Source organism: Acomys russatus, chromosome 24, assembly GCF_903995435.1.
Source record: "Acomys russatus chromosome 24, mAcoRus1.1, whole genome shotgun sequence".
Classification (NCBI taxonomy): Eukaryota; Metazoa; Chordata; class Mammalia; order Rodentia; family Muridae; genus Acomys; species Acomys russatus.
This window is the reverse complement of record NC_067160.1, coordinates 48,615,914-48,630,979: the sequence shown is the minus strand read 5'-3', so window position 1 is coordinate 48,630,979 and position 15,066 is coordinate 48,615,914. Positions and strand designations below refer to the sequence as shown.

At 44.4% G+C, this 15,066-nt stretch overlaps 1 protein-coding gene across 1 annotated transcript in view; it reads right to left on the bottom strand.

The window, feature by feature from the left end:
- Positions 1-1,395: 1,395 nt before the first annotated feature.
- The window catches only part of Gapvd1 (GTPase activating protein and VPS9 domains 1), a 74,184-nt gene continuing 60,513 nt past the window's right edge, over positions 1,396-15,066 (bottom strand). The window contains exons 21-26 of the mRNA XM_051166794.1: positions 14,434-14,593; positions 12,592-12,779; positions 8,895-9,108; positions 3,646-3,718; positions 2,297-2,494; positions 1,396-2,063 (exon numbers count right to left, since the gene is read on the bottom strand). Coding sequence (XP_051022751.1) covers positions 1,923-2,063; positions 2,297-2,494; positions 3,646-3,718; positions 8,895-9,108; positions 12,592-12,779; positions 14,434-14,593 — 974 coding nt within the window. The 3' untranslated portion in view covers positions 1,396-1,922. The remainder of the gene's footprint in view (positions 2,064-2,296; positions 2,495-3,645; positions 3,719-8,894; positions 9,109-12,591; positions 12,780-14,433; positions 14,594-15,066) is intronic.

The following is a 15,066-nucleotide window of genomic DNA, read 5'->3' as shown; positions in this document are numbered from 1 at the left end:
CTGGCTCCTACCCCCCAAGTCCAGCGGTGTCACCAATGCCAGATTCACCTCACCCCTGGCCTGGGCAGTGCGGCCCTTGGCTCAGATCCACCACCTCCATTTCACAGAAAAGAGCTCTGCTGCAATGCCCACAGCTTCATATTTATTTCCACAGTGATAACATGGAATATATTTAGCTACCATTACAGAGAGAGAGAGAAAAAAATCTCTCATTGATTTACAAGGTAAGTCCCCTAACAATGAATTCCAACTATTCAAAGTCTTCTGTTGACTTGACACTTACTGAACCGATGCTGAAGGAGATGTTAGAGTCCCGACATAGTCTGGCTTGCGATTCATGTATGATGAGATGTAACTTCTAACACCACGGCAAGGTTGATAATGACAGTCCACGGAGGACATAGAGTTCCTGACCCAACACTTGAAGGATACTCTGTGATACTAGTTCAGTTCTGAGCTCTCCCTAAAAGGCAGAAAGCACACCTCACACTCCTATGCGAATCCTCTTTGGGGTTTTAAAGGGAGAGAGGAAGGAAGTGGAAGCATGAAGAAAGCCCGGCGTCTTCTGGCACGGTGTGGCCGAGTTCTCAGAGAGGAGAGCGGACTTCCTCTATCGGTCTGCTCCCTCTGCTCACCAAGGGTCCCTTAGAAGATGCCTGTATTGCTGCCACCACAAGGGACTCGGAAGTATGGGACTGCAGCATTTGTCATAAAAGCTAAACATGTTTAGGAAACATACAAGGTGAAAGCAGCCGGTGATGGCCTACGTACAAGACTTGTGCTTGAAGCTTTGGTGTGCCTCCCTGGGCAGTTCCTCAGGCACCAAAGCCCATTCCTGATTAGCTACTGATGTACAATGCAGACCAAAGTACAGAGACACTTTTTTTTTTTTTTTTTTCAGAAGAGGGCAATAAAGGCACAGAAACCTGCCAAAATAGATTTCTTTTTCCCATAAGAATAGTGTGGCTGATCAAAATAGTTAACACTAGTAAAACCTGGTTCAGTAGAGCAGACGATACAAATTAGTTTTAAAAAATGACATTCACTGAATTCCTGGTCTGTGCATTCAATGTGAATAATCATCAAAAACAGATGACAATTAAGGGTCTGTAAGGAGCCCTGTCTGTGGCTTCTACTCAGTGTGCAGGTGGAGGGACACGACACACTTGCCATGTACTGCTTGTCCTATGTAACGCATGGTAGAGTCCGTCCCAATGTGCAGGCTAACACGTGTCCATGATGGCACATGCCTACATGACTTCCCCCATCAAACTCCATACATGGAGAGTAATAAACTGTATTACACACTAATAAATATTTCTGCTTTTGCTTTTAAGCTCAGCTTAAATTTTGTCAAGGAAACGATTTCACAAGAGGGAATGTCGCAGCCTGCTCTCAGCAACTGTCCTTGTTTATTAGAGACTGAAGATGCCCATATTACATCAAATATAAATATATATTGTATTTACATTTCCTTCTTAGCATTTCATTAGGAGAGTGTATCTATGAGGAGGCCCTCAGTGCAGCTGGCCTCACGGTCTAACGCTCACAGAGACTGGGAAGAGGCACACTGTTCTTTCTAACAGTGAAAGGGACGAGTGGGGAATCCATGAACTGAGATCTGGACGTTTCCTAAAAGATTCTGTTGTTTTTTTAAAAATTTAAAACACCTGAAAAACATGGTCCCTTTTGTAGTTCTACTCTCTACTCGGGGACAAGAAATAAAATATGCAACTCAGAAAGGCGGAAAGGAACGAGAGCCTGCACGTTAGCTTGTTAATCTGCTAGGAAGAGCCATGTGGAAACAACTGGAAGCTGTACAGCATTAGACAAAGCAACATCCAACTTTCAAGGAAGCCGCTACACATTCTTAGAGATCTGTTTCCTGGCTATAGTCTCTGCCTCAGCAGGCCTGGTCCTGGTCACTTTCTGTCATCGATGGTTTTGATAAACTCCACTGCTGCTGTGAACTGCATCCACCAGTAGGACTCTTCTCCAGACAGACAGCTGGCGTAGAAGCTGCTGATGTACTGCACGGTGGACAGCAGGCAGGGTGGGTTCGCCTACACAGTGGGAAACAAGAAAGCCCATCACTCGGTGCTTCGCTCTGCCAGAGCCACCTCAGCACCTGCTCTTCCCATGCCTGTAAAAGAGTTGCCATGCCAGGACTCTGGACAATGATCCCTACACTGTTTCAGAAGTAAGCACCTTCCAGTCTTAGAAAGGAGCCTGGGATCTGAACCGATTACCTTGTGGAGCCTGTGCCACCTTGCTCAGACAATAAAAAGAGACTCACCTTTATCAACACAAACACCAACACAGGAACGAAGTCATCTGCCCCGGGGACCGAGTCCTCATTGGCCAGGCTCAGGAGGTTCATGATGGTGGAGCACATTCTCAGAATGCACTGCACTTTGTCCCGGGGGGTTTTGTAAGCACTTATTGTCCTAATTTCTGACTGTGCAGATGGCCACGGGGCCTCACGAAGATAGACCTAAGCAAGATGGCAGACAACACACAGATCATGAATCTAACAGCAATCTGCAGAGCAGACATGGTGCTTGCCCCAGCTGACAAGAGACACTTTCCTTCCTGCCACCCAAGATAATCCTTTTGCATTTAAAAACCAGTAGCCTAGACTATACTATCAGGCAGAGAGATACCATACCACAGAACCTGGAGCTCCCAATCTCCCTGTGTTTCTTACAAAGCTGGGATGAGATGATTTCAAGAGCACAGACAAGCCAGCAGTAAAAGAAGGCAATGTAAATGGGTCTGTGCAGCAGTGCTTCTAGAAAAAATTAAATCAAAGCCCAGGATGGCATCACATGCTTGTGATCCCAGCACTTGGGGCAATCAAGGCAGGAGGACCAGGAGGGTTAGGCCAGCCTCAGCAACACAGCAAACTTGAAGTCAGCTTAGATTACAGAAGAATCTGTCTCTACTCTTGAGGTAGAGGCAGGTGGATCTCTGTGAGTTCCAGGCCAGGAGTTTTAGGACATCAAGGGCTAGAGTGAGACCCTGTCTCAGGAAAAAAAGAACCTGCCTCAAAAACAAACAAACAAACAAATGTGAAACAACTAAAGCAAAAACACCCATGCCAAAGAAAATATAAAACTTTATAGTACTCAATGTTTTACTATAAGAAATTTTTAGCAACAGCCAGAAACCCTAAACAGCTGACACGGCAGCTTTCTTACAGATATACATCAGAAGAAGGCTCTAGTGGAACCGTTGTCTGTGTAGTGGTCCTGAGGCCACGCAGACCCATCATTGCTTCTGGAACAGTTCTTGCTCTGTAGCTCATGGCAGCCCATGTTACAACTGGACACCTGTGCAAAGCCCATCTGAAGATGTGCAGGGCAGTACACTGCGCAGGAGGGCAGAGCTGAGACAGAAGCTGTGCTCGGGCACAGAGCTACTTGGAGGGGAACTCTCCTGCAGGCTCTCTCCACTTCTCCACTGAGGTCCTTTTCCACACAAAGGAAGTTAAATTAAATCCCAGACTACCCTCTTGACAGTGACAATTAAATGGAGGAACCCCTGAGGAAATAGTGCTTTCTATCTTGGGGCACCCGGGCACCTTGCCAAAGTGCTGACTCTCCAAGTACACCACCACCCACACTGCACACAAGCCCGCATTACCTCTGGTATCTGCAGAGCTCTGTGGTTTGCAGTCACTACTTTAGATAATCTCTGGATATGTTCATGCAGAACCCTGAAAACCACCCAAAATTCATATGTAAATGCACATTTCTGAAAGTAAAGTATACAAATAGTCACAATTGTATTTTATCAGAACAAAACATTTTAGACATCTAGACATATGGGTGACACTTAGACATTATGGGTGACACTCTTAGTCGTAGGTTTACTTCATTTAAGAAGGCGTGTCCTAGCTCAGCATACGCTACAAGGTAAGTTAGAGGCTAACTTAAGTTATGTAGAAAACACTGCCTCAAAAAACAAGAACAACAGAACAATCATACCGAAGTCCAAGCATGGCAGTGGAAGCGAGCAATTCCAGGCAGAGGTCAAGAGAGGAATTAGGAAGTCAAGGCCAGCCCCAGCTTGGACTACATAGCAAGCCCTTCTCTTCAAGATTCACTTAGAAGCCAGGTACAGTGGTGAATGTCTGTAATCCCAGCACTCAGGAGGCAGAGGCAGGAGGATTTCTTTGAGTTCAAGGCCAGCCTGGTCTATAAAGTGAGTCTAGGAAATCCTGTCTTGAAAAATAAAAGTAAAAAATTTTTTTCACTTAGCAATGCAGGGCTGGAGCGATGACTCAGCCACGAAGCACTGCTGTTGTTCTTCCAGAGAACCCGAGTTCTGATCTCGGGACCTAGGTTGGACAGCTCACCCTGCAGGGTACCACCTGCTATATACACATGCATACAATTACACAGAGATACACAGAAACAGAAATCTTTTTCTTTTTTCAAGACAGGGTTTCTCTGTGTAGCCTTGGCTGTCCTAGACTCACTCTGTAGACCAGGCTGGCCTCGAACTCACGAGCCTGCTTCTGCCTCCCAAGTGCTGGGATTAGAGGCATGTGCCACCACACCCAGCAAAAATAAATCTTTTTTACAAAAGAAAGAAATGCTGAGTGATCCAGGAGGATGAAGGACTTTAGAGGATGCCACAATCTCAGGCAAAGGAAAGGGACCCTGAGTTTGGACATGCTGTTCAGTGAAGGAAAGGGTAGTGAGAAAAGAAAAAGAAGTGACAAGCAGGAGGGATCGTAGGCCGAAAAGCAAAGACCATAGCTTTCAGATGGAGATGAGACTTGACTCCCTGCCCAGCCCTTCACTTTGATGATCGAGTTAGGATTGTAAAAGTTAAGGCTCTGCCTCAGCAGCAAAACCAGCCTCCTGCTTCTGATCCTTTCTGTAAAGCCTGCAGAGATGGACGGACAGCGGGTAGGAATAAGCTCTCTGGAGTACACACAACTTCAACATCCCAACGCCACGCCCTTTCCTGAGTTGCAAACAGGAGCTGACGGTGAGCAGGCAGCCTGAGCCTAAGAGTGCTTGCTTGTAAGGGAGGCTGGAGCAGTCCCAGTGCCCACTTCGTTTCACAAGAAGGCACATTCTCTTACACGCGTGTGCAACTCCTCAAAATCCCTGTAACTTGGGCCCTACCCACTGTGTGTGCACCAATGCACACACGCAAAATCTGTAAAAAGCAAAACCACTAATAGCCTTCCTTGAGATCCTATCACATGGACTCCTGAGGGTCCCTAGGCACCAAAGTCATTGTCATTGCTAGAAACATGGTGACAATGTCAGTATGTGGGTTGGTTTGGTTTGGTTTGGTTTTTCAAAGACAAGGTTTCTCTGTGTAATCCTGACTGTTCTGGAACTAGTTCTGCAGACCAGGCTGGCCTCAAACTCACAGAGACCCACCTGCCTCTGCCTCCCAAGTGCTGGGATTAAAGGCGTGCGCCACCATTGCCCGGTAATTGTCGGTTTGTTTGGGGGCAGAAACAGGATCATGGAGTAGCACCCAAGAAAAGACAGAAGAAAGCTAAACTCTCTATACTCCAGGTTTTTATCTCACCTGCTCCCCAACAGGCTTAGGTTTCTGTTTTGTTTTTTGAGGAAGGTTTCACTGTGGACTTGGACTTCTGTCTCCTCAGCCTTCTCAAAGGCTGATTAGAGGAGGCTTGCCTGGCTCAGAATGCTTTTTCATTTATTATAATACTGGGATCAAACCCAGGGCCTTTTTTAGCCTGCCACAGAGCCAGATCTCTAGCCTGCAAGATAACTTTTAAAAACAGCTTTACTGAAGTATAGATCACATAGCATATGTGGATGTTTGCAGATATCCAAATGCATAGCTATTAATTCTCAATAACATGTAATGAGCATATTTCAGAAGACAAGCCTTGTTCTTGATGCTGTGGCCCAGTGGTGAATAGAAGTGTGGTTTTTATTTGTTTTGTTTCACAGGGAACAGGGTATCACATTGTAGCCTGTGCTGGCCTTAATTTGAGATGAGCCTCTTGCCTAAACTGCCCAAGTGCTGGATTTACTGGCATAAGACATCACACCTGGTTTACAAGCATTATTTCCTGCTCTCATGATGGGTACAACCCAGTAGGGAAGAGTTTGTAATCTTGAAAAACAATGACCAAGAATGGGGGAAGGTTACAAAGATGGTACAACTGGGAAAGTATTTGCAAAGTGAAAATGAAGAGCTAGGTTTGGACCCTAGCCTCCATGAATGCCTATCGTTCCTTCACTGCAATGGTGGAGACAGTTGGATCCCTAGCGCTTGCTGGACAGACAGGTTAGCTGATTTACAGAGCCCCAGGTTCAGCAGACTACTTGTCTTTAAAAACAGGTGAAGAGCAATTGAAGAACACATGTGATGCTGACCTGTGGCTTCCACATGTGCACCCCCAAGCCTCCCCACAGAGAAGAGTGCTTGCCAAGCATGTACAAGGCCTAATGCTCCAGGCCTAAGACTGGGGAGAGGTGTGAATGAGGGACTGTCTGGCAAGATGTTTTCAGTTGCCATAACTGGTTGGGTGTTATGAGCCATAAGTGCTGCTGAACACCTACCACATGCAGGACAGGCTCATGTATCAAATAACCGCCAGGCTCCAAATGTCAGGGCTAACAAACCATGACTCGGGGACTGGAAGTGGCTCAGGGTTCCAAGTACTGGCTACTCTTGACAGGACCTTGGTTTGGCTCTTACCACATACACAGCAACTCACAACCACCTGTAACTCCAGTTACAGAGGATGTGATGCCTTCTTCTGACCTCTGAGGGCACCAGGCATGTGCATGGTACACATGCAGGCCAAACACGATTACAAATAAGATAAAAATAAATCTAGAAGAAAAAGAAGAGGAGGAGGAGGAGGAGGAAGAAGAAAACCAGGTCACCCAGTGCAGTGGCATGTAGAAATATGAAGGGATGGTAAAACAAAAAGTAGATTATTGATCTACTCCTCAACTTAAGGCCTTAATTGTTATTCACAATTATTAATTGTTATTTTTAATTCATTGGTATAGAATTTTGTATATTGATGTTAAATAAGTTTAATTTTGATATATTAGTATAAAACTCAAATTTAAGATTATTCTTCATACATATTACATATATATTTCTACCCTAATATGAGATATTGTACCCATACAACTCAATTATGATACAGGATTTATTTCCAATATTTTGGAAATTCTATTGTAGGCTGTTTAGGATAATTAGCAATACAAGTCAATTTTTAGTTGATCAACTCATGGCCATGTCAAATACTACTATATTTTTATCACAAGAATATACATCCTAGGTTTAACAGATAGATATGATTCATAGATAAGACAAAATAGTTAAATAAGGTCCTCAAAAACCTCAGAGACCTACAGAATATGGCATTTAATGATGTACTTATTGTTTTGACCCAGCCTGCCTAAAAGAAGGAGATGAGCATCGAGGAACCTCCTTATGGAGATGGCTTCAGATGTGGCAAACCAGCCACTGGGCAAAAATGTCCTCATTATCTGCCACAGACAGAATTCTGCCTGAAATGGGGAAGTTTGGATGCAGGTGGAGTTGACAGCCAAAACAGGGTAAGCAAGTCCTCAGTAGGTCCTGCTTCACAAACATGTCTGTCAGATGTACTGGGCCAGAAAGCTGAAGATGATGCTCCAATGTGTTAGAGAGTTTTGAGTAACTGTTCAGGCAGCAAACTGTCTCTGTCATTTTTTTTTCCTTCATTTTGAAACCTGCTAACCTACACTTCCTGTTTACTCAGGTAATTAATTTTATTCCTTCTCAAGTCTCTGATGGGGTTGAAGACAGATAGTTTAGTTTAAAATTAAACTTAGTTGTTTAGGAGTTAAGATGTTTTTAGGTTGATACAGAGTAAAGGGGAGTTTATTATTCTAAAAGGGGGAATTGTGGAGGAATGCCTTGAGTGGATGTAGCAGTTGTCAATAAAGTACTGTTTGGCCAATCAGCTGGGCAGAAGGACAGGAAGTGGAAGGCGGAGCTTCCAAGAAGAGGTTGGAAGAGCTGGTAGCTGGACAATTGGGAAAGAAGCCTCCCCAGGAGTCATCAGATTGGCAAATTATTGGTATATATGTAGGTTTTGAGGCCACAGGATTAGAGTAGTTTAGATTCTGCCCAGCATAGTGGTTGCAGCTTTAAAATACACTATAACTTCACTGTGTCGGTTATTTGTGCCCTAGGCCATACTGATAAATTATTTGCAACAGCAGTATAGGTCTTTAATCCCAGAACTTGGGAGGCAGAGGCAGGAGGATCTCTGTGAGTTCAAGGTCAGCCTGGTCTACAAAGCAAGTCTAGGACAGCCAAGGCTACACAGAGAAACTCTGTCTCAAATGGCAAATGACAACTACAAAACTATTAAATGAGCCTGCTGGTGGCGCACACCTTTAATCCCAGCACTCGGGAGGCAGAGGCAGGCGGATCGCTGTGAGTTCGAGGCCAACATGTTCTACAAAGTGAGTCCAAGACAGCCAAGGCTACACAGAGAGACTCTTGTCTCAAAAAAAAAAAATCAAAACAAACAAACAAACACCCCAGCAAACTATTAAAAGTGTAAGCCTGAGCTAGAAAGGAAATGGGTTCCTAAGACAGTGATGCCTGGGTCCAGATCAAATAATTGTCAAGAATTCATCCCACAGAGAAGACACAGAAGAACATGTGAGGCAGGCACACAGCAGATCCTTTCAGAAAGGATTCACATTACTCCCCTCCTCCTGTGCACAACCCCTCAGACTGCATACAGCAGCGCTTTGATTATACAGCTCTGACAAGTGTAAATGGTAGCAATGCCCTTACTACTGTACAACAAACCAAAGCAACAGTCTAAGACACCCTTTGCGTGCAGCCCAGACATTCAGCACAGAACTCACTGGTCACGAAGGATATCCCCGTCCTGGTTAGGGTAGAAAGCAAGCTTGAAGATCCGATTCATCACACTCCGCTCAATGGCCAACTGGGCATCCTGCAGCTGCTCCTCACTGGCATTCTGCCATATGACGTCCTGAGCCATCGCACCATACAGGAACTGTAGGAAATCCTCTACTTGAGCAGTTTTATCATCAGCAGCAGTAAGTTTCTGAAAGTCTCCAAGAAAAACAGTAATCTTTAAAATATGCCATAGATGTAACACTAAAAGGGAATTACAATAGACTCTCGTATCTTAAGTTTTGTTTTCTGATTCCATTATTTTTATCTAAAAGTATTAAATGGAAAATTCTAGAAATAAACATTTGTAAATTTTTATCTCTCTCTTTTCTTTTACATTTATTTACTTGGGGGGGTGTGCACCTACCATAGCACGCATGTGGGGGTCAGAGGCCACTTGTATGCATTGGTTTTCTCCACCATATGCATCCCAGGACTCAAACTGAGGTCATCAGGCTTGGTGATAAATGTCCTCTCTCTCTGTTCCTAAGCTTTAAACTGCACAGTTCTGAACAGCGTGAAAAGATTTAGAACTCCGATTCTGTTCAGCCTGCATGTGCACTATTTCTTTGGTCAGGACATCCACCCTGTGCCTGCTCATCAGTCAGCTCCCCTACAGCTCAGGTTCCCATGCGGTGTTCAGGTTCAGTACTCGGCGGCACAAGTCTCCACTGTGTAGGGCAGCCCGAGAGCATGACTCATGGAAAGGGGGAGAGAGCAGCCTACTGAAATCATTCTAACTAACAAATGATACTGACACCATAATCTTTTTTTTTTTTTTTTTTTTTGGTTTTTCGAGACAGGGTTTCTCTGTGTAGCCTTGGCCATCCTGGACTCACTTTGTAGACTAGGCTGGCCTCGAACTCACAGCGATCCACCTGCCTCTGCCTCCCGAGTGCTGGGATTAAAGGCATGCGCCACCACGCCTGGCCCTTGACACCATAATCTTAAAGCCAAAATATCAAAAGCAAGGAAAAGTAAGACATATGTAAACACTTAAACACAAGGGATTGTTATAAAATATACACAGTTTTAAAAAACTGTGTGAATATAACTTAGGCATAGTGACAAAGTCCTATATTCTCATAATTTGGAAGGCTGGGGTAGGAGGGTCACAAGTTGGAGGCCAGCCTAGGATCTAGGATACATTGAGACTGTCTCAAAGGGGGAAAAAAAAAAAACCAAACAAACAAAAAACCCACACACACATCCTGATGCTGGGCATGGCAACACATGCCTTTTCAACGCTTGGGAGTAAGAGGGAAGAGGATCAGTATAGTTCATGGCTAGCCAAGAGTACACAGTGAGTTTGAAGCTAGGCTGAGCTATGTGATACTTTGAATCAAACATAATAATGAAAAAATAGATTCAAAATTTAACATCTCCAATTTTCTTGTAGCTGCATATGGGTGTTTTGCTTGCATGTGTGCTTTATGCCTGAAGAGGCCAGAAGAGGGTGTCAGATCCCCCAGAACTAGAGTTATAGACGGCTGTGAGCTGCTGTGTGGTTCCTGACAACTGAACCCAGGTCCTCTTGAAGAGCAGACAAATAATTCAACTTAAGAGATGTGACTATCAATGCTTAATACTTTTAATTTTTCTTTTTAAAGCACTTAGGATTGAACCTAGGGCCTCATGCACACCAGGATAGAGCTACCACTGAACTTTTGTCCTTAGTCATCTTTGGCTTTTTTTTCCCTAGACAGGGCAGCCCTGGCTGTGCTGGAACTCTCTCTCTGAGGACCAGACTGGCCTTGAACTTAAAGAAATATCCTGAGTGCTGGGACAGCCTAGTTTGCTTTTGCTTTTAACCTTGAGACAAAGGGTCTCATTAAGTTGCTCAGGATAGCCTTGAATTCCTAAATCTCCCTGGTCCCAAACTCACTCAACAGCCCAGGAAAGCCTTGGACTTGTGATCTTCCTGCCTCTTGATGAGGTCCCTTCAAGTGGCAACCCCAAAAGTGCACACTAACCCGTGTGGTGTAGGCTGATGCTGATGGCTGTGTTTTGGGTAGCCCATCTGTGATACAAAGTTCATTCATCATTGTGCGCAGAGTCATTTGGGCTTCTTTCTTTTTCTGATAATTTTTTTTATTATTTACTTTCCCCCCTATGTCCATGAGTGTTTTGCCTGCATGTATGTCTGTACACCACATGCATACCTGGTGTCCACTGAGGATGTTGTATCTCCTGGCACTGGCCTTACGGATAACGGTGAGCTGTCACATAGGTACTGGGACTCAAACTCGGTCCTTTGCAGGACCATTAGATATTCTTGCAAAGTGCTGAGCCATTTCTCTAGCCCACTTAGGGTTTCAGCCAAGAATCTGGACTATATCCATCCAAACTCCTCCCTGCCTTTTCAGAGAAGCAATCCCAAAGTTACTCCAGAAGCACAAAAACTTAGGCCTGGGAGATGGAGCAGTGGGAAAGGATGATTGCCACCAAACGTGAAGACCAAACCCAGATCCTGTGGTGGCTGTTCTTGGCTTGACCACAACTAGAATTAACTAAAACCCACGTGACTGGGCACACCTGTGAGAGATTTATTATTGTCATCATTATTATTACAATATAAATCATGTGCAGTGGAGAGACCCATTTTTCATCTGGATCTTTTGAAGTGGGAAGATCCATCTGTAAGCTGTATCTTTGAGGAGGCAAGATCCACCTTTAATGTGGGCCCCATCTTCTGCTGGCAGCCTATATGAAGGACACAGAATAAGCAAGTTTTCACTCCTGGCCTGCTTGCTCATCCTCGCTAGCAAATCCTTTCCTTCACTGGCCTTAGAGTTCACTTCTTCAGGATTCTGGTGTTTACTGAAGACCAGCTAAGACAACCAGCCTCATGGACTGAACCTTCCACTCATGGGCAGCCACTGAGGGACTAACTGGACCACAGCCTGTAAGCCATCCTAATAAATTCCATATATATTTTTTATCAGTTAGGTTCCTCTGGATCCCATGAATTCACAAAGTAGAAGTGGAGAACCAACTCCTTCAAGTTGTCTTATTACATATGTACCATGCACTAACCCTACAACACTAAATAAAAATAATAAAAATAAAGCTTAAAAGAAGCTAGAGAGAGCCAGACGGTAGTGGCACATGCCTTTAATCCTAGGACTTGGGAGGCAGAGGCAGGCAGATCTCTGTGAGTCCAAGGCCAGCCTGGTCTACAAAGCAAGTCCAGGACAGGCAGGGCTACACAGAGAAACCTTGTCTCAAAAAAAGAAAAAGAAAAAGAAGAAAAAGAATGTTTGGTTTCCAGCACCTATGTTAAGAGGCTTATAATTCCTTGTAACTTTACACACAAGTACTAAAATCTCCTACTTTATTATGGTTGCTGTGATTATTCTTCCTGTGTATGGGTGTTTTGCCTCTGTGCACCTGTGTTTGCACAGGCTAGAAGAGAGCAAATCGCCTGGAACTGGAGTTACAGATGATTATGAGCTGTTGCCATGTAGGGTCTAGAAATTGAACCCTGGTCCTCAGGACGAGCAGACAGTGTTCATAATTGCCAGGAGGAGGGAATTTAAAGAACTGCTGTAAGGCATGCAAGCCTGTCCATAAAAGTGCAAAACAAAACAGTTCTCCCGTCTCATGTGGCTGAGGAGCTGTCTGTCTGAAGGCATCAGTTACCTTGAATGAACTCCCTGATCTTCTTCTCTTTGCTCTCAAGCAGTAACCGCACACAGACAGTGGTAAAGTACCGATTGGCCACCTCTTTGTCCCGCAAAACTCTTTGCAAGAGCCTTTCCAAGTGAGCCTGGGTGGTCTGCAGTCCTTGTCGGCATCGAGTAAGATAAGCAATGTATGGGGCTCTTTTTCTGAAAGAAAAAAATGCTATTAAAATCAGATGTATAACAGCACATTATTTCTTCAGCAACTAAGAGTCTTAATGTTTTAAAACAATCACTTCACAGACTTTGGTTTTTACAAGTTGGCACGAGAGGCTGTTGACAAGCATCTTGGGAGCTATCTATGCTGCCAGCTCAAGAGAGAAAGCCCTTGTGCATGTTTCTGTGGCGTATTATCATCAGCACCTAACTTACTACATGTCTCTAAGGCTCTTTGCAGGCTCATTTCATTTAATACAGAAGCATGGTCTCCATGCTTGTAGGACCCCACACTTAACAGAAAATTGGCTGCTGCAACAAAATACAAATTGTATGCACTAGATCATTAAATAACCACCAGCATGTACTTGCTTACAGTGCTAGTATGACAAGATCCCTGAGGGCCGGGACCTCCATCCAGCCTAAGTGCAGCACTCACAGTTCCCCCACACTGGCAAGGGCTTGGCGGCAAAACACAGTAGCAACTCCTAAGATCATCTCTGCTTTTCTGGCCCTCTGTAGTCTTTCCTTTTCTTTTGTTTTTCCATACAGGGTTTCTCTGTGTAGCCTTGGCTGTCATGGACTCACTTTGTAGGCCAGGCTGGCCTCGAACTCATAGAGATCCATCTGCCGCTGCCTCCTAGAGTGCTAGGATTACAGGCGTGCACCACAGAGAGCCTGGCTCCTCTATAGTCTTTCTTAACACATGCCCCCCGCCAAAATAAAACCAAATCATAGCCTAGTTATCTTGGCCTCACAGTGAAAGAAAACCTACTTAACTGCTTTTAAAATACTATTTATTATTGTAAATGTGTAAGTGTAGGTACAGTTGGCCAAGGCATGCATGTAGAGGCCACGGACAACTTTTGTGAAGTCAGTTCTCTCCTCCCACCTCTCTGTGAATTCAAGGGTTCTGCCTTAGGTTGTCAGGTGTCCACAGAGTGTGCCTCTATCCAGAGACGTGCTGCAACTCCGGCTACCTTTTTCTTTTGAAACAGGATTTCTCACTGAAGCTGGACTCTGCAGTTTGGCTGGTCATCAAGCACCCAAGATCCCTATGTATCTGCTTCTCCCAAGATGGAACTGCAGACACACACCACCACGCCTGGCTTTTGCCTGGGTGCTAGAGAAGCAAACTCAGGTCCTCATGTTTGTACTTTATTCACTGAGGCATTCCAAATTTCTTCTTTGCCTCCTTTTCTGAAAAGCTGAAGTAAATTCATTTCTTTATTAGCAAGAACTATTGGTTAACAACATTTCTAAACTGTGTGCTTAAAGTCTCTATCCAAGGTAGGAGGTGATAGTACACTCCTTTGATCCCAGCACTCAGGAGGCAGAGCAGGTGAATTCTCTGTGAGTTTGAGGCCAGCCTGGTCTACAGAGTGAGTTCCAGGACAGCCAAGGCTACACAGAGAAACCCTGTATGGAAAAACAAAAGAAAAGGAAAGACTACAGAGGGCCAGAAAAGCAGAGAAACCCTGTCTCAAAGTAAACACAGTCGTGTACTTTATAGTAACAGTAGCTTCATTTCTTCAGTAAAGACCAACTAAACCAACCAAACAAGAAAAAGCCTCCCTCAAAACAAACAAAACAAAGCGTTGCTAATTCAGCCAGCGCTGTGACCTGGCCAGGCTGGGAACAGTACCTGTAGTCTTCAGCTATGGATGCCAGCAACTTCCTGCAAGTCCTATTGTCAAAGCGGCATACACAACGCATGGTTTCTTGAAGTTGAGCCATTAAGTTCTTATCTTGTAAGTTAATTGCTTCAGCTATTTGAACTTTTAAGAAGCATACAATTTCATTGTCTAAAAGCAAACAAAACCAAGAATTCTGTTAGGGTGTACACAACCTCTCAGCACTCGGGGACGCCAATTCTTCTGTACCACAAACCTTTAGAACCAAGCAGCACTGCCACTCTTGTTTAGAAAATAAATTATTAGAAGTCAAAGTACCGGAGCTGGGGAGACGGATCAAGGGCTAAGAGCATGTGCTACCCATCCCAGCACTCATCCCAAGCAGCTCACAACTGTTTCAACTCCACCTAAAGAGGCTCTGCCACCACCTTCTGGCCTCTGGGAGCATCCAAACACACATGGCAGACACACAAATACATATACAAATTTAAAAAAAGAGAGAGATCAAAGTAGGCCATAAAGGACTTAGAATAAATGGACCATTTGGATTGACCACAAGGAATGTCTGTACATCTGACTGGTGACTGGTGGTGGCTTCTGTTATTCAAGCTGTACACATGAGAGAGTAAGAAATGATGGAGGAC